At 41.0% G+C, this 26,218-nt stretch overlaps 2 protein-coding genes and 1 long non-coding RNA gene across 5 annotated transcripts in view; 2 read left to right on the top strand and 1 right to left on the bottom strand.

The window, feature by feature from the left end:
• Nucleotides 1-2,016: 2,016 nt before the first annotated feature.
• Nucleotides 2,017-26,218, bottom strand: part of ELOB (elongin B) — a 47,410-nt gene continuing 23,208 nt past the window's right edge. For 2 of the 3 annotated variants that reach the window (XM_075758368.1, XM_075758367.1), the window contains exon 2: nt 2,017-2,521. In XM_075758368.1, the coding sequence (XP_075614483.1) occupies nt 2,070-2,435 (366 nt within the window). In that variant the 5' untranslated portion in view covers nt 2,436-2,521 and the 3' untranslated portion in view covers nt 2,017-2,069. Of the gene's footprint in view, nt 2,522-9,297; nt 9,401-26,218 lie in introns of those variants that run through there. The other variant, XM_075758369.1, reaches the window with a different exon arrangement.
• LOC104634840 (uncharacterized) lies at nt 7,866-11,036 on the top strand. The gene is made up of 3 exons (XR_012836357.1): nt 7,866-8,373; nt 9,095-9,197; nt 10,227-11,036. It is a non-coding gene; the product is annotated as an uncharacterized LOC104634840 (long non-coding RNA).
• Nucleotides 15,306-26,213, top strand: LOC104638185 (neuropeptide Y receptor type 4-2). The gene is made up of 2 exons (XM_075757528.1): nt 15,306-15,420; nt 21,262-26,213. The coding sequence occupies exon 2, from the start codon at nt 21,382-21,384 to the stop codon at nt 22,513-22,515; it is 1,134 nt and encodes a 377-aa protein (XP_075613643.1). The 5' UTR covers nt 15,306-15,420; nt 21,262-21,381; the 3' UTR covers nt 22,516-26,213.

Below are 26,218 nucleotides of genomic sequence, written 5' to 3'. Positions count from 1 at the left end.
GTGTAAGGCAGACTGTTGAATGGGTGCATTCAAAACCTAGAGGATTGTTCTCTTGTATTAACAGCAAATTATACAAATAGATTACATAAGAAATCAACTCTGTAACATTATTATGAATCCTGGCAGAAACATTTGTGAGCATAATATCCAGAAGTCCAGCATCTGGTTTGGCTACACAGCTGGCCTCAGGCCTATGTTTTTAGAATATAATTTCTATTGAGCACCCAATATTCCCCATTACCATCTCCCTTCACTTTTTCCTAGTATCTCTTCTGAATGGGGGACTTTTACATCTCTTTTCAGTAAGGAGGAGTTTGAGAGTTAGAATGACCAAAATTGTATGAGAAATGGAGAGTGGCATGCCGGTATTCTTTGCTTGCTGCTCACTGCAAGCCAAGAATTTTAGAGAGGACCTAACTTTTTCAGCAAGCCTAGTGGGAAGTATCAGGAGCTTTACTGAGCAGATTGCTCTAAATACAGCCCAGCTACATTAGTATCCTTATTTATCTACACATATGACAGCTCTGGAACTTTCTTTTTCTGGTGTTGCTTAGGTTTTTGTCTGTATCGTTCTTTTTTCTCTCCTATAAACTCACTACAGTCACTAGATGGCATCCTAGTTCTGCCACGCTGGTGCTGCGCTGGAAGGAGAAGATGGACAAATCAGAGTTACAGAGAACACAAAAACCTAGATCCCGATTCAGCTGGCAGACTTGAGCTCCATTTCTGTTTGCTCCAGTGAGGTTTAAGAACATAAGACTAAAGGCACTTCTAAAATGCTGCTATCAGTACAGAGAGAAACCTCCAAGGAGATATCATGGACAGGACTGAGCAGTTTTAAGACTGTTTTTTGAACTTGGACACAGACTGGCCTGCCTGAATTACCCTTGATACAGGAGAATGAAAACTTAATAACACTACTTCAGAGTTTCATCAAGATTAGCATTAGCACCTCTGCTAACACAGAGCAAAACCAGGGTGTGCCCTTTGCAGCACAGTGGAGTGAGTTGAATCAGATATGTTAACTTGTGAAATCATCACTGGGGATGAAAGGGAAAGCCTAATACTAAATTCTGAAATAAAGAATCTGGTTCACAGAAAAAAAAAGTGCTGAGTTCAATTCTGTTTGGGAAGACAAGAAACTTTATGCTTCTACTGTTAAGAAAGCTTATGAATAGGGCTGATCATATGCCTATGGTAACCAATTTCTTTCTTACAGACTTCTCAAACTGCAGTTTTATTATATCAGTTTTTGGCTATACTGCACTTTTCCCAGTGTGTTTTTCTTGCCTTTCAAGAATGGAGAAGGCAGATGCCAGAAAGCAAACTCCTAATACTTTGAAGGACCAAAAAAAAAAAAAAACCAAACCAAAAATCTTTACCCAGTTGATAGAGATTTTCAACAGTCCACACCAGTAACGATACTTCATGTCAACTCTGGAGATTCATTGTTGTGTATTAGTGCAGCATCCCTTAACTTTGGAGGTAATAAGCTCTATTTCCTAACCTTGCTTCTACTGATCTTGAGGTTATAGTCTTCCTAACGATTTTGCTACAGGCAGGACTAGAAGTTCCTTCTTCAACCCTGTCCCCCAAGGTTTCCAGCCAAACTCCTCAGGGCACTCCTGTCAGAAGTCAAGATGAAGACAGAGAAATAAATGCTTATATATTAAGTTAGTCCGTGCAACACTTCTTCCCCCCAAAAAAACCAACCACCAAAACCAACCAAACAAAAAACAAACCCACAACCCAAAAAACCCACCCAGTAGCTCAGAGCTGATAAGGCCATAGGCATTGGCTGGAAGAAACACAAGTGGCAGAACATGCCACTTACAATTCAGGAGGCACACATGTAGCTACTGCCACTCTTCTCCTCTAGCGCTAATTTGAGAGAAGGATCCCAGGAAACAGTTCTGGCTTCCTGGACACTGCAGCACACTGACATCATGTAATTGAATTGCAATGCTTTATTGATCAGATCCACACATTTGGAAGGGTGCGGATGGACGCAGTATACATAGACAAGACCAGCACAATATCTGCAAGAGGCAAACCAGAAGATGATGGTTTTAATGCAAGGCTTGATCACTAGAGCTGCTGCCAGACTCCTGTGACTTCATAACATCAGGTAACTCTGGGGTGCTTGAGAAAGGGTCAATACGCAATGGTTCAAAGGTGCCATTGCCATGTCTGAATAAAGCCAAGCCCACTGTGGCGGGTAAACGAGGACGGCAGCTTTGGCTGCTTAAGCCACAGTCTAGCAAAGTCCTATCATCATCATCCAGCAGCTGGTCATCTTTGTAGAGCCGTTGCTCCTCTGGTGGCCTCTTCAGTATTCCCTCCACCACCTTTTTCAATTCATGCACAGTTGTTGTCTCTTTGGCCTCAGTGAAGATTGTTGTCTTGTGGCGGCGAATCATCAAGTAGACATCCATCACTACCCTAGGGCTTCCTGCAGTCCTCTGTCACTGGGAAACAGATTTCAGTCCTCTTAGTGAGAAATCTGTATTTTCAAGAGTAGCTGAAATCAAGACAGAACTGTCATTAGATGAATGGATCCAGTGCGGACAAGGAGAAAAAAAGGAAAAAATACTTGCAGGGAGCCGCTCTGCTAGACAAAGATCCTCATGCTCTACACAAGCAAAGCTATTAAGTACTTAATGACTTTTGTCATCTAGCAGAGACCTTTTAACACTGTTAATGAGCACTTATGTTACTTCAGCTTCTTGCCTGAAAGGATTTCATCCCCAGTTTGCTTTGGGCCACATACATCTATCCAAGCACCCAGGAGAAGCCAAGCATGCAACTCTGCACTCAGCACCAGAAGGATGGAGCACAGGAGAATGCAGCACACAAAGTGTTTGGGCTTTGTTGGTTTCTAGTCAGGCAAGAGACAAGAACTTCCCCGACTTCTTCACATGTTCAATAAAGACAGGAAAGTTGATAAATACAAAAAAGTGCTGAGAGTTGTCAAACTATTGGACAGTGTTAAAATATTTTAGCCTCCTACTCCAGTTTCAGGAAATTAGTTGTCAAAATAGCTCATTGCCTAGCACCAATGCTGATAACAGACACAGCTTAGGAGTAACTCTTCTTCCTCAGAGTTTTGCTAGGGTGAAGAGACTCACACAGGAGCAGAGCGGGAGGGGAAATTAGGGCTGGCAGTATTAGTTTAAAAGGGAGGTCTTCAAAGCCCAGCCATTTTAGGGGTACTTTATGGTAGTGCCAGTATAGTTGATTGTCACACACACAAAAAAGTCACACCTAAGAGGCTAAAGGCTCACTTCAGCTCTGAAATGCTCCAGAGAGTCAAGGACATCTTACTAGAGCTGCCATTACCGGTTCTCACAGAGAAGTTCAGGACCAGCATGGGGCTGGCTCCATCTACCCCAACAGACACCAAGCCACATTACCAGCCCTCTGGAAGAATAGCTGCTCTTCAGGGATTTGGGCTGCTCTTGTCTTTGGGATAAGAGGGGCAAGGTCTAGAGGTTCATGAGCGTCCCCCACCCCCCAGCTGGAACCCTCTTGACAGGTAAACCAAGGCACACCACTGGATGAAGGAAAGCAGTGGCCAGCACGCACTGCTGAAAGGAGGCAGAGCTCTCACTCACTAGGTCAGAGAGAGGAGAAAAAAAATACTTAACCTTGTTTTTCTCTGCCATCTGCACTTTGATATCACTGGCAAATCCAAGATTTCCATGACAAACCTAGGTTAGAGTTAATCCCTTGTATGGTCATTCAAGCTAGATTACAAAGATAGTAACAGATGCAATAACACTGTTTGTTGTTGGGTTGTTTTTTTTTTTTTTTCTCCTTCTTTTTCCAAGTCTACCAGGAAGACAGACACTGCTATTCCAGACCGGCAGACCCCGGTTCATCCATCCCTGAGCAGTGACCCAGGGGCACTGGCATCTAGGTATGGCCGTTAACTGTCTCTTCATGTCATGCCAGTTCAGACATGCATATGTGCTTGTTCCATCTGGAGTTCCCTGTGCTTTGCTGTATGTTCTCCAGGAGAAGGGAAGAAAGGAGCAGAGATATGTCACAAGTGCAGCATAGCCAAAAAAAAAAAAAAAAAAAGCCAAGAGGGAACTGCTCTGGACTCAGACTCGGGCTTTAAGGAAGGGCTATTTCCAGCTGAAGGCAAGTGGAACCCTAGGATCTAAATAAATTTGTGGATTGAGACAAAATCTACCACCTCTACAATCCTAGTACCGAAGGAAAGAAAAAGCAACATTTACCTCTCTTCAAGGTAGTGAAAGTGTTACACTGCATTTGTGTTATGTCATTTTACTGAACAGCTTGAAGAAAAAGTCAGACCTTCTGCATGAGAAGCAGTTAGAGAATTGAATTTTTGCTTTAAAAGGAGCGTGTTCAGAGACACAGCCAAGCTGGAGAAAGGGGAGCATGCACATAGGCTAAACAATTTGAAGTAGCTCAAGTTTAAAATAAACAAACCCCCGCATATACAAAAGACCCAACTGCCATCTGCCCCAGACCAGTGGGGAAGAATAGGAGAGTTAATAGAGAAATATATTTTTAAAATTTATATTAGGGATAGGATGTGGGCAGGGTGCATTTGCGTAACCTAAAAGCATAAGGAAGTCAATCTTGAATCCTTCCTGCAGAAGGAAGACAGTACTATCCACCACAAGTAATGGCCACATAGATGATGATGCACTTCTGATAAGTAGCAAACTACTTCTCACTGACAAGGGCCAGGTCACAGGTGGTGCTTTTGGGAGAAATATCAAATTTCATTAAGTCTATTTGATTTCCCAAGAATTGCATACGGATGAACACAGCTAAGGGTCCTACCTAAAAGCTCACTTCCATGAGTGAGGCAATCAATTGTCAGATCCAGAAGGAACATCAGTTTCCCTTCCTAGCTTTTCTTTAAAAAGGAGATAAACGTGAACCATTTGAAGTCAGGTCAGATATATTTACGTGCTTTAATCCAGTTTTGAAGCCCACCATAGTGTTTAATAATTAAGCAGTATATTGATGTAGTTTTGAATCAGGAAACACAAGGTGAAGCAACAGACAAACAACAGACATGTCTAAAGCCACTAAAGGCTACTGAAAAGATGTTTTCAGTGTGAGCAAGTTTTAATCAAATTATGGAGTTGATACCCTAGTCAGAGACTTGTTGACCTGGAGTCACCATCCAGGCACCCCTCTGGTTCAAGGAAGGGCCACAGTCCAGACCCTCCAACTCCAGGCATCTCCTCAGAAAAATCAAAATCCTTTTAATTGGCAAAAGCTTCCCAGGGCAGAATTGGCTCTTTAACTTGGCACAGAGTCACTATTTTAGTAAAGCTGCTACATTATTTGACCCGTTTAGTTTGGCAGCTTCCCTGACAGACACACGAGCTAGATAAACAGGGAAAGGCAGTGCTAGATGTTCCTCTCATCGCTTCACAGACCCGAAGCTGAGAGACCCATACATTAACTGCTGCCACACCCCCACAGCCAGTGAAGGAAGTTGTTTTACTTAAGTCAGTATGTCTAAAGCTGGGCTGCAAACCCTTCCAGCACAACAGAGTCCAAGGGAGAAGGTATAGAGGGAAAGCAGCAGGCTGCCATAATCTACATGTCTTAGAGGTAATCAGCCTTCTTACCTGTCACAGCCATCAACTAGGCAAGCTAGGCTAGGACAACTTAACCCTTCCTTAACAGGGGAATCCCCAGAGGACACTTGCTTAACACTCCAGCCCCAGAATGTAACTTTATTTACATCTGCACAACAGAGACTCCTATCTACTCCTTTGTTACCCATTTGACCTGGAAAACCTCATTTGTATTGAGAGGAGAGGTCCAAGCAGGTCAGCAGGAGACAGGTTCAGCCTTTGCACTGATACAGATCCCATAGGCAACTCAATATTACAGGTTTTCATAAGCATTTGGTTTCTTCATTCTCAAGTCTGCAATCCAAAATACTTTAAGTTGCTTTTTTTTAAAAAAAAGCACAACAAAAAAAATCCCCCAAACCCACCCACACATGCAGCATGCCTTAATATATTCCTCAAGTTAAGGAGATAGAACTACCAGGCATTTCTGGCAGCAATAGTCTTGATCGAACTACACTTCAGTTTCCTATTTTATACATATATTTTATACGTTTTTCTACTTGAAAAACAGCAAGAATTATAAAAACGTTAATATAGTTGTTTCTGTCCAAGGAAGAAAGGATGATTAATTAAGTAAATTAATCACCTTAAGTAAGAGAATAATTTAAAATCCACCTTGACCTTCAGGTCAGAAATTACTTGTTACATTTCCTTGCAGCTATACTCTAGCTAGAGGTACTATACACTATTACACTTGCCTCTCCTCTAACAGTACAAGATTTCTCAAGAATTACAGCAAGGACAGGCCAGAAATGGGTCTAGCCTCTAGTTACACGAGACCCTAATCAAATAGCTTCAATTAAAATAAAAACAAATTCATATCATATACTTAAAGGCTTAGTAGTATAAAAAATATGTTGTATTTTAATGTTACTGCTTCTCATAGTTAACAAAGTCATTTTGAGCAAGTTATTGCCTTCAGATAGAAGTTCATTCATTTAAGGATTAGCAGAGGATAAATTTTTTCTCAAGGCACTTCATTAGATACCACAACTGTTTCCTGCAGCAGAACCACACACAGAGAGCATAAACTACCAAAATCACAAAGTTCACACAACACTTGATGGCTGCACTGCAAAGTTAAAACCAAACTACAATAGAAGCTCTAAAGCTTCTCACTAAGTACACACAAACAAATAAACAAAAGGAACTTACATAAATCAAATCATTCTTCACAACTGCCCCTGTACTCCAGATTCCTCAAGAGACCACACTTATTCTGCCACTGGCCCTTTTATCCCGAAACCACTTCTAGTACAGCTTTGCTTCCTCTAGCTATTTGTCAATCAGTGGAAGCTAACAAGTTCAGCCATACCGATCAAGGTGTCTAATTAAACCCAGGTGTGCTGAAAGAGCCACGCTAATGGAATTAATGCAACTCATTATGCTGGGAATCCTCTGGTAACTTTTAAAACTTGTTATGCCTGTGCTCCAATTCAGTTAAGCATTGGATCCCTACAGCCCCTGATGCAGCCACAAGGATCTGTGCTAGTTTTCCTGGCTGGTTTTTAGATGCAGCCTCATACACTGTGTGCGCAACAGTCTAATTGCACAAAGACCTGGACACCTACCAACAAGATGTATATTGAAAGAAATGTCCTCATTTTAATGTTGCAGAAACAACACTGCTTTTGCTGTCTGATTCCAGCTGTGTTAGAGGCGGGCATGCACATGGCAAAAGAAAACCGTAACTTTTGCTTGCTTTGCCCCCCCCAATCCTTAGCATCACTGTTGTTGCTGTCAGGCAGACAGCCATGAGTGACAATCATCCTGAGTGTTACGTTCCCTTCTGGACTAAGACAATGCACAGCTCACCTTACTTTTGCTGCCAAAAAGGTGCTACCTGGTCATGGTGATCTGCCTCTATCCCCTAGGCCTGGCTTTGCTTCAGCAGCTGAGAGATCAAAACTACAGCTAGTCCCTTCAGGTCCCTACATATGGACAAAATAACGTGTCTCATATAAAATAATTGAAATTATAATAAATCAGTCTGAGAACAGTGGACTCTCCACACCACTGCACTGTATGAATGGCCTGTTCCACACCTGGGGGCGATCTCCTTATAGCAGGTCAGCAGAACAATAGTGCCCTGCTGCCTTGCTTAGCATGTGCCCTTTCCCCGCTGTTCCTTGGTGGCCTGCCAGTTCTGGAGGCATAACATTCTGGGGGTCAGCCTCTTCCACCAGCACCACTGCTGATGTGGAGTAACTGGTGTATCTACTGCAGTTTTTTCAGATTTACACCAGCACAATGGAGATCAAGATGCCAATGTACGTCAGTGCACAAAACAAGCCTTTGCAAGACTTTTTGAGGTGCCACCTTCTGATCGATGATCGGAACAGGTTAGAGTGTCCATTGGCACCTGGGGTGCTCACATTTACATCACCTCCCTTTGCACTGACCATTGTTTCCTCACTGTATATAAATACACGCTGCTCCTCATTATGAAATGTGAGCAGCCCATGCAAGTATGGTAAGTTAGCACCTTATATTATCTCTCTGTGTATGTGTGTATCTACGCTGGAAGTGTTTTTTAATCTGAGTGTATTGGGAGTAGTAGGACTCATCCTTAATTCTGTGCAAGTTAGTCTGCTAGACCTTTGAAAAAAAAAAAACCCTAATTTTAAAGAAATCTTCTTGCTGCTTTTCTAGAAATTCTTGCTGGCCTTTTGCTTGATCCTTCTCTTCTCAAGGACTCTGTGTGATGCTCGCTGTTACCTTAGACCAGCCAGCAAGTATGGTAAGAATGGCAAATATATAGACATCCCTGAAGCATTAATTCAGAGATTCACAGCCTTATTTTCTTGGAAATGTTGAAATACTATAACATATTCTTTGTTGAGGAATGATCCAAGCTGCATACTCAGGAGTCAACCCACCTGGAGGCATCTCCAGACACAAAGGGAGAGATGCTATCCTGTTCAATAGTTATTCTCTGGGCTGATGCATAGCTGAAGTCCTTGCCCATGTGTCAAAAAACATGTACTTTTAAGCAGCATTGACTAACCTGAATGGGGTACCTGACAATAAAATCAAAGCAAAGACAACACAACTGGTGTTTAAATTCAGTTTAGCAGAGCAAGTTGAAGTCTAATACGAACTGGGGAAAAGGGAGGAGGGAGAAATTAAAGTCTAGATCTGTATGTTGGATATGAGAAAGGGCAGAAAGATCCTACTGTAGCCGTAAGCTAAGGCATTTCTCAGATCCATTGCAATAGCAGAATAGAAATTCTCTGGTATGTGGTTGCTACCACTTTATCATGATTTATCATACACTCACACACACTTCAGGAGCAGAGACATGGTATCCTTTCTGCAGAGCACTGGGTCAGATTCTTCCCTGGTGTGACTCAATCGAAATCAGTACTTTGATTGCCAGTCCACAAACATAACACTGTGGTCTTTGTCTATTGATAGATGTTCATACTGATCTACTATCATTTTCTGGTGTGTGCCTGCAGGGTGCCTTTCAAGCAGAAACCTCTATGTTTTTGGTGCAGTGTGGAAGACTGAAGATTGTTACCAATGCAGGTGTAAGATGAATGCAATGATTTGCTGCAGCTTGTAAGTTCCCCCAAATTACTGTTTGGTTATTCAGGAACTGGCTGAAATTTTCAGACTTACGAAAACTCATTGAAAGTGTGCATTGGAGTTTCATACTCACATGAGCAAAATTCCTCTTCCCGTTTCACAGTTAGCTCTAATCGGGACCAAGCGGAATAATCTGGCAATCACATAGACTTTGGGAAGAAACAAAAAGAAACACAGCTAGCGTCTTTCAAGCACACAGCTCTTCCTCATCACCTAGTTGTTCTTTTGATTCTGATACTAACTGACCATATGACTCCCTTTAACCTCAGTTTTGTGGCCCGCCTGTGAACATCTAATCAGGCCAGAGCTGCTCCACACCCTTCCCATGCTGCCAAGAGTCCACCCTTCCTGCTTATCAAAATAAGACACATATGCCCTGCTCTGATAATTTGCTTTCTAAATCTTGTCATGTGTTCCTGCCTCATGGATGGCAGGTGACACATCAAGGAGAGCTGTATCTTCCTGAGTATAACGGTGTGAACTGATTATCTCCCCAGAAGGCTGGGAAATTTCTTCTTGAGGTGAGGAAGGATACAATTAAAGGAACTCTTGAGGGGAATATTCCTGGCTGTCCTCAACTATAGGAGTGAGGGAGTTGGCCTGTGTTGAGAAGAGGCTCAGCTAGGAGGTATTCATGTTGGGGTGATTCAGCACTCTTTAAATGGTTCTTTCATGTCAAGAAAGTCTTAGTTTAAATGGGGAAGACAGAATTAATCCCCATTTTGTCTCTGTGTGGGAATTTATACCAATCTCTAACAGAATGGCCGGTGAGAACTGCATTTAAACCAGAACAAACATTGGGAAATCACATAATCTGTTAACAGCCATGATTGGGGCTCTGTGTTCCTCCTGTGATAATCCATAGTGCTTGTATTAATGGAACCCATGAGCCAGATTGATCCATGATGTAGCTTGCTCCAGGATGGCTGTGACTTGAGTAAGCATCTTTATCTCAGCCCCCATCTTCGCTACTGATTTTCTCTTTGCCTTTTTCAATGACAGGGTTTTAATCCCCAAGAACTATGACAAGGTGAACTGTGTTGGCCTGTTCCACAAGAAAAGCTGTTCCATCCGAGTGGTGAAGAAGACAAATCCTGATATAAGCTGCAAAGTCTACAATGGAGCTGGTTAAGACTATGTGATGTGTTTCTCCTCTTCTGCCCTAGAAGTTGAACATGCTCTTCACCTCTCCTTCAGAGGAAGCAGCAAAACAGCATGGTTTCAGGAGGAATGGGTTTACCTCACGCCTTTCACAGTTCTAATCATGCCACATCTGTCTCATTTCTGACACTAGATGGTTTGTCCTAAAGCATACACATTTATAACCAAGCTTTACCACAGATAACTTTGTGACTTTCTTCCTGTTGGGATCCAGATTTAAATAAATTTTCACATACATCAAATCTCTGCTTTTCCTTCTGAGTAGTCACTGATTGGTCTTGTTGAAAACAGAAGAATTCATGGTGTTTGTAAATCTAATTATTGATTTAGAAACCATCTAGCTTTTAGAGTAACAGGTATTATATAAATTGTTGCCAGACAAACGGATTCATTATGCTATTAGGTTCATTGACATTCCCCCAAGGATGTGTATACTAGAAGAACGGGATGAAACAAAGCAGAAAGCCCTTTGAAAGCCTCCTCCCCACCCTGGTGCCTTGTGTAGGTCAATATATTAGTCCAGATGCATAAGGGAACATATTCTCCAGGAGATGACTGGTATATTACAAAAAAAGAAAGCTCATGCCTGAGAGTTCAACCTACTGCAAAGAAATGCCATATAAATAGCTCTGTAGCCTTCCATACCAGGGTAGAATTTCCTGCAATAATCTTGTTTGGATCAAAGTCCACTGACACACAACCCCATGAAAGCTGTTTGTACAGAAAACCTAGATTATAAAGCATGTTTAGTCAGTAGACTTCAGGCAGTACACTGTGCCTGGTACGAAGTCCATGAAAGTTGTTTATATGAGAAATATCCTATAAAACATATTTATACAATATTAAGAGCAATTATAACAAGAGCACTGTACAGCTTAAAAGGCCCTGATAAATCATTTGAGTGTGTTTATTTAACACCGACATCATAGGTGTTTTCTTCATCTGCCTTTCCTCTACCTTGCTGAAGTATATTATAATAAAATATTTCAACTGATGGAAACAACTTTTTAATATCTGTTGTGGAAAACCACAGTCACATGCTCTATTTTCAAGTGCAGTGCTGAGAGTATATGAGTAGAAAACCTGCACATACTAAGGAAAACAGCTTACCAATGGCTAGAAGAAAACCCATCTATGGCTCCAGGTACTACCAGAAAGTCATTAAGGCGATTCCAGGAAGCAGTTAAAATGAGAAATGTAATTGTAGCTTCTTAAATATTTGGCCCTCAGGATTAGCTAGAACTGCTCAGTAGCAGCTCCCTTTGATGATATGTCCCTGTACCTTCTTGGGAGTCATGGACTGGACATCACTGGAGCTGGCTGTGACCCTGCCAGCCTGCAAGTAGCAGACACTGGAGGGGCACTCACTTCTCTACTTGCCGAAGGTAGAAAAGAGGATTTCACCCATATATATATATATAAAAAAAAAAGGGACCATGCTATCAGCTTCCTATATACTAGATGCATTTATAAGGGTCTGCCTAGGGGGCCAGGAGTGACAGAGCTTTCCTGAAGGCTTGAACATCATTTAAGCAGTTCAGAAAAAAACGTGGGAACATACATCGGTTTCACTAGCTCCACCCCCGATGGAAGAAGGGGTATGAACAAACTGGTGAATGGTTAAAATATCAGTTCTGCTTCAGAGAGTGGTAGAGAATCTGACAAAACAAAGCCAAACCAAACTTGTGCAAAATACCTGCAAGGATACCATGTAGACCTGCTAAGCTTAGCATACACATGGACTATGTACTGTTCCATGCCACATTTTCTCTATATGCTTTCATCATTGAGTACCTAGTACTATTCTTTGTGGATACTGCTCACTGTTTTACAGAACCAGAGAGAGCAGGGCTCCAGATGCTGGACCACAATTAGATTTGCTAAATGTACTGCAGGAGAATTGGCCTCTGAAATTCCATGCTCAGAGGAAAGAAAGAGACAGAGCTTCAGGTCTCCATCAATGAAGGCTGATATGGCTGAAGATCTGACACAAGGCCATTGCAGGAGACCCTCAAAGCATTCAGAATGCAGTTGTAATCCCACTGCTGTGACAATCCTGTCATTCCCAGGGAAATGCTTAATTGCACCCAATGAAAATTTCTCAGGAGACGCCTTGCTGTCATCATAACCACTTACAGAAAGGAGTTTGGCCAGTGCAGAGAGGACTGTTTCCCCATGCATCTGTACCCCCTTGAAACAGGTTGTCTCCATAGAGCCCAACTGTCTTACGTAATAAACTGCAGAGAAAACAGGACAGTTCCCCAGTGCCCTCCTGGAACAGGAGTACGTGCTGTGGACAGAGAATGGAAGCAAGCCGCCTTACTGCTCTGTGGGTAGCAGGACTCCCCATGCTATGCCAGCTACAGTTTCTTTACTCCATTCCCAATAAACAGCAAACAGGGACTGGTCCATTGGTTGCTAGAGTCAATGCAAACCTACTGATATGAACAGAAACAGCCGGTCTGACCAGCACATGATTAGCAGTAGCTGGGACTACGGTATATCCATGTTGCCTCATGGCAGCAAGTGTCCTGTGTATAGAGGAATTTCCACCCTTATGCACCCTCATACAAGTACTGCTTGTGCATTTTGCAAATAGGTCGGGATCCTCACAGGGAGTCTCCACAGATACATGTTCAGTAGTGCCCATTGTATACTGAAATTAAACGTGGCCAGATTCAAACCAGTCAGTTCAGGTACCAGCATCCCTTTCAGCAAGGTGCTGAACCAAGCCTACAAGACCCACCTGGATGAGTAAACAGGCATCTGCATCTTTGTCTTTCTGCTGCTGTTCTCACTCCAAGCTAGCTCCAGTATTGTCCCCTCTATGCTACAGTCTGGACAGCTACTGCGTGGCAGCTCCAGCCCCACCACATCTCTTGGCTTGAACTCAGTGGCTGCTGTGTGGATGTAAGTCCCAGCTACATGAACCAGTGTAGAGTTGGAATGACCCAAGTGCTGCTCCCAGATTACCTTGTTAATAGTGAACATTTTCACTCTGCAGTTTGGACACAATGAGGAAGTAATACGCATGTAATAGCACTCTAATGCAGCCCCATCGACCTCAACAAGAAATGGCCAGAACCTTGATACAGCAGTTCATCCTAAAAATCTGTCAAGAAGAAAGTCCCAGATACCATAGCAAAATATTGGTGGTTAGGTCATTTCCTGATCCCTGGGCGGCAGAGCCCCAAGCAGTCTTTCAGGAACAGTGCTGCAGCTGTTCTTTGTTGACTTTAAGAAGAGAGCAGATGCTAATTTGCTAGTTTGCAGGCTCTGCCCAAAGGTCTGAATTGAGAGAATAAAGTGACACAGCATATCTTTAACTGTTTGGAAGGTGTGGAGATAAGGCTGGCTGAGGAACGCTGCAAGCTGAGGGAGATGAGAACAACAGCTTCACAAATCAAAATATTCTGCAGTAAAAGGACACTCTGTTTCCTAGTAGTTTTCCTCCTCTTTCTTTAATGCTTTGAACAGCAGAAAGAATAAACATATGATAAGTAAATTAAGGAAGAAACAGAAGTGAACAGGCCAGCTAAATAAATCATTTCAGCTTTTCTGGCTCCAGTAAGATAGGAAGCTTTTACTTCCTAAGGAGCTGGCAAGACTCTCAAGATCTGTGTGGGCTGATGCCTTCTCAGCTGGAGCACAGACTTCATGCCCCTTTCCCTAACCGGATCAGAAAGGTTGTCTCCTTCTGAGGCATCTGGGTAAAAGGCATAATGCTGGGATATGGGGTGCTGGTTCAAACCAGCTGGTAAATAAAAGTCCTGAAAAGGAGGCTGGGAAAAATAAGAAATACAAAATAAGAAGCAACTCAGGGATGCCCTGAAGAAAGAACCAGTAACTACAGACAACTCTCCGGCTTACACCATTCATTACACAGATTCCAGTTTTATGAGCATCATAAGAAACGAGAAATGCCAAAATACCTTAGAAAGACTTTAAATATTCCTGCTTCTGCTTTGATTATTCCTCTAATGATGAAAGATGTCAGCTAAGCACTTGAAGTAGATGGGCACATGTGTAATAGCTGGTATCAGAAAAAATGAAAGAAAGAATACAGTACAAATGAAAAACTATTTTCATAGTTAGTTTAGTTGATACGAGCTTGCACTTGTTTTGATATTGAAGTATTTGATTTCTCTTGACATACTACGTGCCTACAAATGAAAAAATCCACTTTAAGTAAAGACCAATATTAGGTTATTCTGATACAGCCCTTGGAAATACACTGTTTGTGTATTTTCCCAATGCAAGAGAAAAATTTGCAAATCTGATTTCTGCCTTGCTTTTTCATGAGAAAGACCTGGGAAAAAAATCAATGAAAACTTGCACTTCTGCAAATCCTTCTTTTCCTCTATTTCCAACTTCCTCAGTGCTCTTACATTTCCGAGTTCTTTGCCTGAGTAACAGTGTACCTCTTCCCCTTTCACAATTTAAGGACTTGCAGTCTGGATCCTTCTAAAATAAAATTTCAATATTGGTCTGTGGTAGAACAGAAAAATTACTGGCAAAATTTTTGTATGTATGAGGCAAAATTCTCTTTGAGCCCTACAGAAAACTTGCATCAGCAAGGAGAACAGGATTAGGCTCTGTTCCTGTATTTTGTCCCTTTGCTTCAGCGTGCTTCCACTTGAGTACACACTTGCATGCAGCATGGATGCATGCTCTGCTTCATATAGCTTCATAGCACTTTCTTGACATTGCTATTCCTCTCAAGTACTTGTAAAATTTCTATATTTATATAACAGCAGAGGGAGCCAGAACTTCGAAGTCAGACAATAACCATAACCATAAAGCAGAATTCATTGGCTAATCTGAAGGGAGGGAAGGAAGGAGGGGGAGAGAGAGCAGCGGGGGGGGGGGGGAGAGGGAGAGAGATGCCATCCAAATTACCTACAGAAACAGTGAGGAGAGCTTCTCTTCTGGATTGCTAGGACACAGAAAACCTTACTTTGCTGCTACAACATTCCTTCATTCTTCCAAGATAGAAATGTGCAGCAACAGCAGTAATTTTCTCAATCAGTAACAGGTAAGAATTTTCTAAATTATCTATTTCAGACTGGTATGAGCTCAGATCTCTTTATTAAAGTTATTACTTTTGTTTTTAAAAAAATTATTCAACTTTCACTTGAGTGACTGTCAGCTGATGCCATCATTGCTAATTCCCTTTCTGCTCAAATCTTCCTCTGATTTGGATAATGACTGCTTTCTAATCAGAAAACATTAAGTAAGAATTCACCTGAAATTTAACCTAAGATCCGAGGCAAGAGTTGTATATCAGAAACTTTTAAGGGAGTATTACTGAGTAGCTGCTATATCAATATAATTTAAAGAAACAAGTTTTAAAAGAACATGAGAATATGGATTACAAACAGTTCAGGTATGATTCTTCATTCATTTAACTATTAGGGTAAACAGGAGATAATGAAAAGCATTCAATTAGCATTTAAATTCTAAAATTGATCCATTGATATTGACAGGGACATGAAATATAAATTCAAGAGAAGCCATGGATTGAAAGGCTTTGTGCATATTGGATTCCTAAAAGAAAAGAATTCTGGCACTCCTTCTGTTCCATGAAAATGCTGTAGATTTCTTTATGATTTTAGAACAATGCAGAAACAAGGGCAGAAGTATTAAGTGAACCTGATCCAAAGTCCATTATAATCAACATGCTCTGAATCCAGTCACAAGGCAAGGAAAAACAGTAATAAATACTTTGTTCTCTCTGCATGCTTTTTAAGCTCTTGTCCATCTCTGTCAAGAGACTTGTCTGCACCTTTAGACCTGCACAGCATCAAGCACAAAAGGACCTATTCTCAATTAGTTTTTTAATACCACCATAATAAACATTAATATAATTATTTATGGTAATAATTTAGCAAGAAGGGTTATAAAAACAAGGGAGGCCTTTGCTATTTGCCATTCAGCTTTGATCAAGGCTGTGCAAACAATTGCTTTTATCAGCCAGTGCCTGAATCAAAACATTAAAAGTGTAGTTTTGAAAGATGGGATTTTTTGAGGGAAAGAAGGCATTTTCAGATGCAAAAAAAAAAGTGGGTTTGGTATGAATGCAACATATTTTTTTCATTGGAAACAAATTCCTAAGCTTTTTTTTTAATAAACTAAAGGGCTTGAACCACAGGAGATGATGATACCAAACCTGGTGTTTAACTCAATGGAGCCCAATGATTATCTAGGTTCTTCTTCCTCCATCAGATTCAGAAAAAGCATTTGAAGGGACATCTCTTGGCTCCATGAAATGTTCACAGAGTATGGGTACGCTGAATCAGCATTTTCTACCAAGCAGGTGACTACTTTTGACAAATGGATCCAGTCTGACTTGTCATAAAAAACCCCAACCCTTGTATCTATGGAGCAGAGCTTTGCAACCTTCCAGGGTGCAAGAGGGAGATGGCAACTTCTTGGGGGATCTTCGGGGTTCAGGTGTGCTTCCTGCCACCTTGTGGTGTGACAGAATGGTCCTGGTTACCACTGGTCAGAGAAAAATACTTCTTATCTCCTGGTCCCCAAGACTCCTCGTTCCTCACCCAACCCATGCAGTTTCTGGCAGTACGCATCACGTCACTCTCCAAATATCCTAGCAGGCTGTCTGCTGAGGTGCCCGTTACAGTGATTTATGAATTCCCCACCTACTTTGATAAAGATATAATTTTTGTAAAATTATAATTTTTTTCTCCTGGCTATAGGACAAGTCACAATGGCCTTTACTCTTAAGGGATCAGAGATTAACTAGCATTCTCCAGTGTGCTGACCTGCTAGTCACATTTTATCTTTGTGAGCTGGCTCCATGTCTTTGGTAAGGTTGTTATGAATTTAACCAGATAATAAGAAGCCAGAGGAGGTGCTTTTGTAAAACTTCCCTTCTTTCTGCAGGATCAGAGAAGGTTAACCTGTAATATAAGTTCATACTTCCTAAAAGGTTTCCATTTGAAAACATGTAGATGTGAGAGGGGAGAAAAACTTTCCTAGGAATTTATACCATCTCCCAATATTATAGATGTGTAACATATTAATGCACACAACTTGTGCTATACCCTAATTATGCAGGTTTTAGAAATTTTTAACATATATAACTTTTTCACAGAATCATAGAATGGTTTGGGTTGGAAGGAACCTCAAAGATCATTTAGTTCCAACCACCCTGCTGACTAGTGATAGTTTCCTTTTTTGAGACAACTTGAGTGACATTTGTTAGTTTAGAGGGCTGTGTTTTTCAGCAAGACAAACCCTTTAGACCTTACCTGCTCCTCTTCCTTGCTTCCAACATGGACAGCAGTGTGATGAATGTCTATAGAAGATCTAAGTGGGGAATTTAGCTTCCACTAAGATTAAATCCAAAATCTTCTGTTTTTCCTTCTGAATCCTATTAATTTGCCGCAGACCTCTGTGACACTCACTTTTTAGAGAAACTATCTCAAGCTGCATCAGAGAAGAAAACCTTTGCTTTTTGAGCATGTTAGCTTTTGTTACTGACCTCTTTCCTGAAGTTCATTAAGTGTTCTGAACAGGATTAATCTTTCCTCTTTAAAAACAAACAAGCAAACAAAAACAATCCAACTTTTCCCTCCACTCCCTCTGCAAACTGATTTAGGAAGCATGATTCTTGCTCCTATAAGCCAAATAAGTATTGCTTCACTTTCTGGAGACAAAACCTGGTTTTTTAGCCTACAAAGTTTTTGCTATATTTTACTGGGCAAGGAACAAATCTTCGACACAGTGAGGGGTCTAACACCCTTTTTCCCACTGCATTGGTGATTCATTATATTAGCTAACATTTGATTCAAACGTCTAAGCAGAGTAAGTACACATTTTTTATTACTGGCTTTTAATTTAGACCAAACTGATTAGCAGTGAAACACTTTGAGACAACACAGCATTTAGTAGTGACTGACCTTGAGAATGTGCCATCCAAGGATGGATACGTAAGTATAAGGCCACCGCAACATTTTTTTTTCTATTTTTCTAGAACTAGTTTTAACATTAATGGTGCCAGAATAAGAAATACAGAGAACTATGGACTTGGTGATCTAGGCTCTGCCTTTTCCCAAGACATCAGGTTGGCAGGCAGTTTTAAGTCCTGCACAGTGCACCACGGGTTTCCTTGAGACACTGAGCAACTCTTATGTTTCACCTCCCTCTCTCAGTCCCCTTATCTGTGACAAGAGGGTGACAATTCTGTATTTACCGCTGGGCAGTTCCAGGAGTATGAATGCCCAAAAAGTGCTTGATAGTCATCTTGTAGGAGACACCATGGAACGCAAGGTATCAGAAGAGAGGGAGCTCTTAACCCAATAAAACACACTGCAGAACCTTCAGAGACGCTGTTTATCCCCACTGCGATTGCCATCTGTGACAAACACGCAGCCATGCCCTGCCTTTGGCATTCCTCTTGGGAATGTGCCCCTTAAAGCTGTGGGATCTGGCTTCTGCTTCTCAGGTGGCTCTACTACTTTCTTTTTTTTACTTCAACATTACTAGTTCTCCTCTCTGATGCCTCAGCATGTCCAAAAGTGTCTGGAACCCTCAAGAGGGCTTACTCTGTAGGACACAGATGTTTGTAATAACTCAGCACACATTTTTCAAGCAACAAAAGAGAACTATGTGTTTGTTGTCGACAATGCTGTAGCTAAGGACACTAAGCTGGGACTGTAGTAAAAAGCTCATGTGTTCATTTACAGCAGAGTCTGTCCTGTCCAAATGCCAAGACTGAGCTCCTTTGACTGGTAGCAAATAATATCGCAGGCTGCAATAGTTTTTGCTCTTTTGCTCCATTTCATTTGCAGCATCTCTACTGGCCAGCAATCATGAAAAGCTAAGGGGTTGGTTAGTGGTTTTTCACTCTATATCCATTTTCACACTGAAACAGACCACCATATCCTCCCCATAGGTGACACTGCAACCCATCCATCATCATTGCCTCTAAGAAAATAAATCAATCTGTTCACACAAGTTGAGTAACAACACAAAAGTGAATGGACAGAAAGAGTCATACCTAGCTCCACAATTTTGAAAATTTCCCTTGCCCTCTTTTAATTAAGATTTAAACTACGAGGAAATGAAAGAACAAGAGGGAAAAAAGTTTACTAAATTTTACTCGTGTGACTCTCTTGACTGTGTATATCTGTATCCATATGACACAGACAAATCAACAGGTCTAGCAAAGCAACAAAAGAATCGATTATACTAATTTCTGCTGATCAAGCAGAACAACAATCCCAAAACATCTTTTTATTTACTGTACACTAGTGCTTTCGTTAGTTCCTGAGAGACAACATCTCTAGAAGCATACAATTCATAAAGAGAAAGACAAAGCAAACAAAAAATTGTAGGATGGTGGGTGCTTTTTTTGTACAGTACTGGTTACCTATATGCATACAGTTGCTCAGCAGTAAATGCTACTCAATGTGATAGGCTCACTATACCATTTTATTTATGTATTCATATCTTGACCACTTGTTTTTCTGAAGCACAGAAGTTTTTCACAACCCCACAAACTTGTTTGAGTGGCATTTTATTGCTGAGGAAAGGGTCATGCAATGGGTAAATAGTGTCATTCCCCAAGTATTTATTTACTTTTCACATTACAAGCCTTTGTACAGCATGAAACTGCCTCTGGCCTGAGGAGAACTCCCAGCAGAGTCAGATTTTTTTCCTCTTTAATTCCTGGACATAAAGGATTTGGGCTCCAGGGCCAGGATTACAAAGCAGTCTCTGATCATGACAACCTCCCAGGAGCCATCTGGTAGAGTCCAGCAGTCCTATGGCTGATTATTTCCAAAAGCGTGCAAACTGCTATTAACTCTGTGGGTTCAAGCTCCCTCAGATCCCATTGAAAATCCCAGCTCAGGGCTTGCAGCAGTGGTTAAGAAGCAGATCCATCTGCCTGTACAGGAACATTACCCAGGAGATAGCACATACTATTACAACACTTGAATTCTCTTAGTTGAAAAAAAGCAAAATTATGCTGAGGTAGAATCAATAAGAAGCTTCTCACAAGGAGTTAAGAAAGATTGTCAAAATCACCCACCCTTAAAGCCAAAATCAGGAGACTGGACTATATTTCTGATAAATGTTGTGATGGCCACATTTGCCACCCAGAGGAAGACATCAATGCTTCATGGACTCTGGAGTTTATCCAGAATGTGGAAGCAGGGAATTTGGACTGCAGTTCCCATGACCTATCACAGCTGTGTAGAAGCTGAAAAATGTTGAAATTATTTTGAATTATCTTAGACTTTTTCAAAATTGTCCCATCTTATCCCTCCAAGGATATGAGCCTGAATTTTTGCATGGCAATTGTCTCAAGCAAGCGTGGGTTTCAGCTGCAATCACAAATGCATTTCACAGATTAACTCACAATATGTTTTAGTGTTTGCTTTATACACTGAATATTCCCTATTTTGCACATTGATGTTTAGCTCAGTTGAAGGTAAATACAGCCCCACAATGTGTCTTCTACTCAGTTTTGGATCAGAACCTTGCAAAACCAGAATTATACACATTTTTTACCCCCAAGTGTGTTTTGATCCAGCTTTCTTGAATCATCACTCTACTGCATTAATGATGTTCAAGATACTGCACTGAGTTAAATAATGAAGTTAAGATGTTCTTAAATCCTTGGGACAACCTCACAATTGAGTCATAACTCAATAGGGTTGCACAGAGTTCCATACCACAGTTTAGCAAAAAGGGTTCCATTTTTCCATCTAATAAACCATACCAAAGGGACCTGCAGAATATACACAGAATCCCTGGCATTTGCTTCCCTGTCCACACCTCCCCCCCGCCCCCTTTTGACTAATTTCTTGCAGCATAACTAAGCAATCTTTTTTCCTTTCCTTTGCAGATATACCCAGATCTTCCACAGCCAAACAGAACAGATAAAACCCTTTTTAGGCTGGCTCCAGAAGACCCAGATTCTGTTTGACTATCACTTTTTTTTTAGATAAATAGTTTTGGGTTCAGGATGAACAAGACAAGGGCTGTTAATGATGGTTTTCCTTTCCTGAACAATAAAAACTGGAGCTCAAACCGAAGCTTCCCCGTGCACATTTCTAACCAGTGCAGGAACATCACTGACCTTACAGTCTTTCTGGCCACCTCTTACAGCTTGGAGACTGTCCTAGGCATCGTGGGAAACATCTGTCTGATTGCTGTCATTGCCAGGCAGAAGGAAAAGGCCAATGTCACCAACATCCTAATTTCCAACTTAATCATTTCAGACTTGTTTATGTGTCTTGTCTGTCTGCCTTTCACCGTTGTTTACACCATGATGGACTACTGGATATTTGGGGAAGTCATGTGCAAAATGACCTCTTTCACTCAGTGCACATCTGTGACAGTGTCAATTCTTTCCCTTGTCCTTATTGCTCTGGAAAGACACCAGCTCATCATAAACCCAACTGGCTGGAGGCCAAGCATCTCCCAAGCCTATCTAGGAATTGGAGTGATTTGGACTTTAGCATGTCTCATGTCCCTGCCATTTTTGACCACATCCATCTTGTCTAACGATTTGTATGAGCAGCTCTCACACATCATGAATTTTTCTACTGACAAGGCCATATGCATTGACTCATGGCCTTCTGAGCAACACAGACTTATCTACACTACCACTTTACTGCTCTTGCAATATTGCATCCCACTGTTCTTCATTATACTCTGCTACCTGCGTATCTACCTACGTCTACAGAAGAGAAAGGACATGTTTGAGAAAAGTGAATATAGCAACCGAGCAGTTCAGCTGAGAAGGATAAATATTTTATTAGCATCCATGGTTGCTGCTTTTGCTGTTTGCTGGCTACCACTGCATGTTTTCAACACCATTGTGGACTGGAATTACAAAATTATTTCACCTTGCCACCACAATCTGATCTTCTCATTGTGCCACCTGGTAGCTATGGCTTCCACCTGTGTCAACCCTGTTATCTATGGTTTCCTAAATAGCAATTTCAAAAAAGAAGTGAAGTCACTGATTCTGAGCTGCCAGCATAATTCAGTAACTGCATCAATGGAAGAATACGATCATTTGCCTTTATCTACCATGCAGACTGAAATTTCCAAGGGCTCACTAATGTTGAACTGCAGACATAATTCTATCTAGCTAGTAGAAAACATTCCAGAGGGGTGCACTGACACCACACACCAATTATTACCTTTAGGTATAAAAAGCAACTGGTGATGCCGTAGCTGGGATGTGAACAGGAACCCATTACTGCCTGATTTTAGGAAGAACAGGCATTTAAAGGAAGGTTGTAAATGTATACAGCTCCTGTGGTACACAAGTTATTCATGTCTTTGAGATGGTACAGATATTGAGGACACTGAGCTGATGTATACGTGGCTGCTCTAACACATCAGTAACTAAGCCGTGACTGCACAGAGACTGACATGGGGTTCATCAGCTAAGCTCACATCTCTGCGATAGAAACCCAGACTTCCAGTTTTAGCACTGCAGGCTGACAAAAGTTGCATTAGAGAAGACTGTTTTTCAGTATTAGTAAGATTTTTATGCACAGCTGACACCACTGGAACAGAGCTATGTAAATATATAATTTTTTTGTGCTTTATCAACTCTCACAGCCTATTAGATAACAGTAATCTTTCAGCAGATCTAGTTCACATCAAACAACTAGATGTTTGTATGAAACCTCTCTGTCATATAGGCTTGGGAATAGCCATTGCCTCTGGAAGCAGGAACACAGAACAGTGACCCTGGTATGTAAAGATGATGGTTACTGAGGGATGGTGGCAAATGAAAGTGTTACTCAGTGGATTAAACTCTTACAACACATTGAGATGATGCTGAGCACTATTTTTAAGCAAATGAAAACCAGTTGTAGATCTACATGGAAACAAGTCTGGTTGACTTTGCAATTCCTGCTGCTGTCAGTCACAAAGCTCCGTGATGCTAAAACTGCGCGCTATGATGGTACAAGGTGTCTGGATTACTGGAGTTGTTCCAGGTCTTGGGAGCAAGATGCCACTTCTGCTTCAGCAGCTCCTTGGTACTTTAATGGCAAAGTATGTCAATCAGAAGGCATGACAACATGTTTCTATAAACTGTGTCTTTTCACAGTGGGTACGCTCCCAAAGAAACAAGCATATGCATGTAGGCTTTCAGTTTCCTGTTAAAATAAAACTAGATGTCAGATACCAGTCCCACTGACTGGCATCAGCAACAGAGATGGAGCTGAAATTCCAACTAATCAGTAGAAGGTCAAGGAAAAGACAAGCAGAACCCAGGTCAGATTGAAGCCAAGATAAATGTAAATAGGTAGTATTGTTAATTGCTCTACTGAAGTAAGGGTCATATTTTTTCATATCTGTGGTATGTTTAGTTTTTGTCCACAAAACCTACAAAACATAAGCTCATTTTAACCTCTGGAGCCAAAGACATGCTCAGTGACTACTGAGAAACCAAGAAGCAGGTATGCCCAAGAAGCCCATACTGAGGAACAGATTAAAAAAAGGCAGCAAGTGTAAGAAGGAGACCAATCAGGTCAATGCTAAAGAAATAGGGAAGTTAATTCTGTCCTGAGTTGTTAAACTAACCTTAGCAGAAGACTGGACTAGGAGACCACCTGAGGTAATTTCCAACCTGAATTATGCTATAAGCAGTCATTACTCATTGTAGTCAATGGGTCTGCATTCAGTTGAAGCTATCCAATGTATAGATGTGCAGACAGAAATCCTTTAGCTGGAAGCTCTCTGATTAGACAAATTGGTAAATAGTTTGGTGAGGAAAAAATTCTTCCCATGCTGTGGTCTGAAAGGCAATATGGATATTGGACAGTATCTGAAGACAAAAGCAAAACCTTATGCTATACTTGTTGATAGCTCTTGCTACCTTATAAATTCATATCCTCAGCTGGCAGAAATGGGAGTTAATCCCTTGCCATGAGCTGGGTGCACAGAAATCATGGCAAAACTTCACATTTGAACTTGACTTCTCATGTGCAGAATCTTAAGGCAGAAGCTGTTTTGATGCAGCCACCCTTCTAATTCTGGGAAGAACCTGTATATCTCAGTAAGAGGTCACATGCAATTACCCTTTGTAATTTCCTCAATTACCTGACAAGATATTTTTGCTTCTTTCAAATGGACTTCTGCTTTTTTTTCTTTTGTTACTTGCCACAGTAGGATAAGAAGTTGCTTCTCTTGATTTGTTTGTATGGAATACATTTTTAGACTGGACATTGAGTCTATTAGAAACACAGAACAAGAGGACTCTTATTTTATCTTATACGCAGCTTGAAATTTGCTACTGTAGCTGAAACCAGAGCTGATACAACCATGCGATGCTGAGTGGTACAAAATATATAACTCCTCCTCCTCAGCTTGATTTATGCCAAAACTGTGTTGTATTATTTGAGGGCTTAAATACTGCTTAAGCTTTGTAGTATTTTTTGTATTTGGGATCAATTTCCTCCAATAAGCCTTGAGTCATTCTGTTGTTTCTTGTGCTTGTTATAATTCCAACATTTAAGGTGTGTCAAGCTATCGTAAGAATACTCTGGTAAACACTAACATAAAAGACTATCCAATTTATGATCTTAAGTATACTACTTTTCAAACACCAATGTTTTAAATGGAAACACAATTACCTTTAGAATTTGTACTTCCATGAACATGTCTTTGTTGCTAGTTCTATGTGAAAACTTCTTGATAGAGCACTTACAGTATGTCAGAGACCTGCCAGCAGAGCAATGCATTTGCATTGTGCGTGAGGTCCCAGTTCTTCCTCCAAAGGGTAGAAATATCAGCAGGGTCTGACTCTTTGTTTAACTGTAATTCACGTGACCATTTGTATCCATGATCACAAGTAAATATGTCAAGGAAGCAGATCCAACTTTATAGTAACCCCGACAGACACGAACGGATGTATCTTTCTCTAGTGATTAAGGGAAGTGTCAAGTTTGGAGCCAAGTACTGTTTATTGCTAACAATAACTAAAACTAAACTAGACTGGATAAACTAAAAGATTTAAACACTAAAGACACCAAACTGCATCCATCCATCCAGCTGCAAAAAATGCAGATCCTCAAAACTCCCAGCCAGCTGCTGCCTATCGATCTACTTAAATACCATCCTGAGGCACATGTTTTTCAAGCTCTAAAATTTCCTAGGTAACAAAATAAACTTTAGAGTAAACCCAGAAAAAAATGTAAATCTAAGTTCCAAAGGACTAAGTATCTATGCCATGTGTAAGCCCTATCTTTATTTACACACTAGGTATCCTCCTGACACAAATAGCCATAACAGGAAAGGTGCATTTATCATCACTTCTTTATTCTGTGTGGACATCAAGGCTTATGCAGCTGTGCACAAATGCAGTAGAGGATATTATGCTGCTAGTTTAAGAACTGCTCTAGCAACTATTCTATGTTCCCTTTGAAGGCACCAGGCTGGATGCAATTATGCCTGCATGGTTGAAAGCCATTTTATTTGTCACTTTGAGGCTTTAATGCAACCAAGGGGGGGCTGTGTCTCTTTGGTCCCAGCAGAGGGTAACATAACAGAAATAGCTTACATACATCTTATCCATTTGTAAATAACAAATAAGGTTCATATCTAAGAAAGATCAAGCATTTTTGTGTTCATTGTATACAGTGATGCTTTTGAGTACGCTCTTTACAAATACACAGGAGTTGTGCAAATCATGAATTCATACAATTCTAAGAACTTACTCTGCTTTTTTTTTAAAAAAAAGCTTTTTATAACCCTGCTTCTTGTGACATGCTGTAAGAAGATAGCAATGTTTTCAGAGCAAGAAAACAGGTTATTGCTGTAAGTGGCACACTATG

The sequence above is a fragment of the Balearica regulorum genome, chromosome 7, assembly GCF_011004875.1.
Source record: "Balearica regulorum gibbericeps isolate bBalReg1 chromosome 7, bBalReg1.pri, whole genome shotgun sequence".
Lineage (NCBI taxonomy): Eukaryota > Metazoa > Chordata > Aves > Gruiformes > Gruidae > Balearica > Balearica regulorum.
Note: the sequence above shows the minus strand (reverse complement) of the source record. Positions and strands in the feature narration are given on the sequence as shown.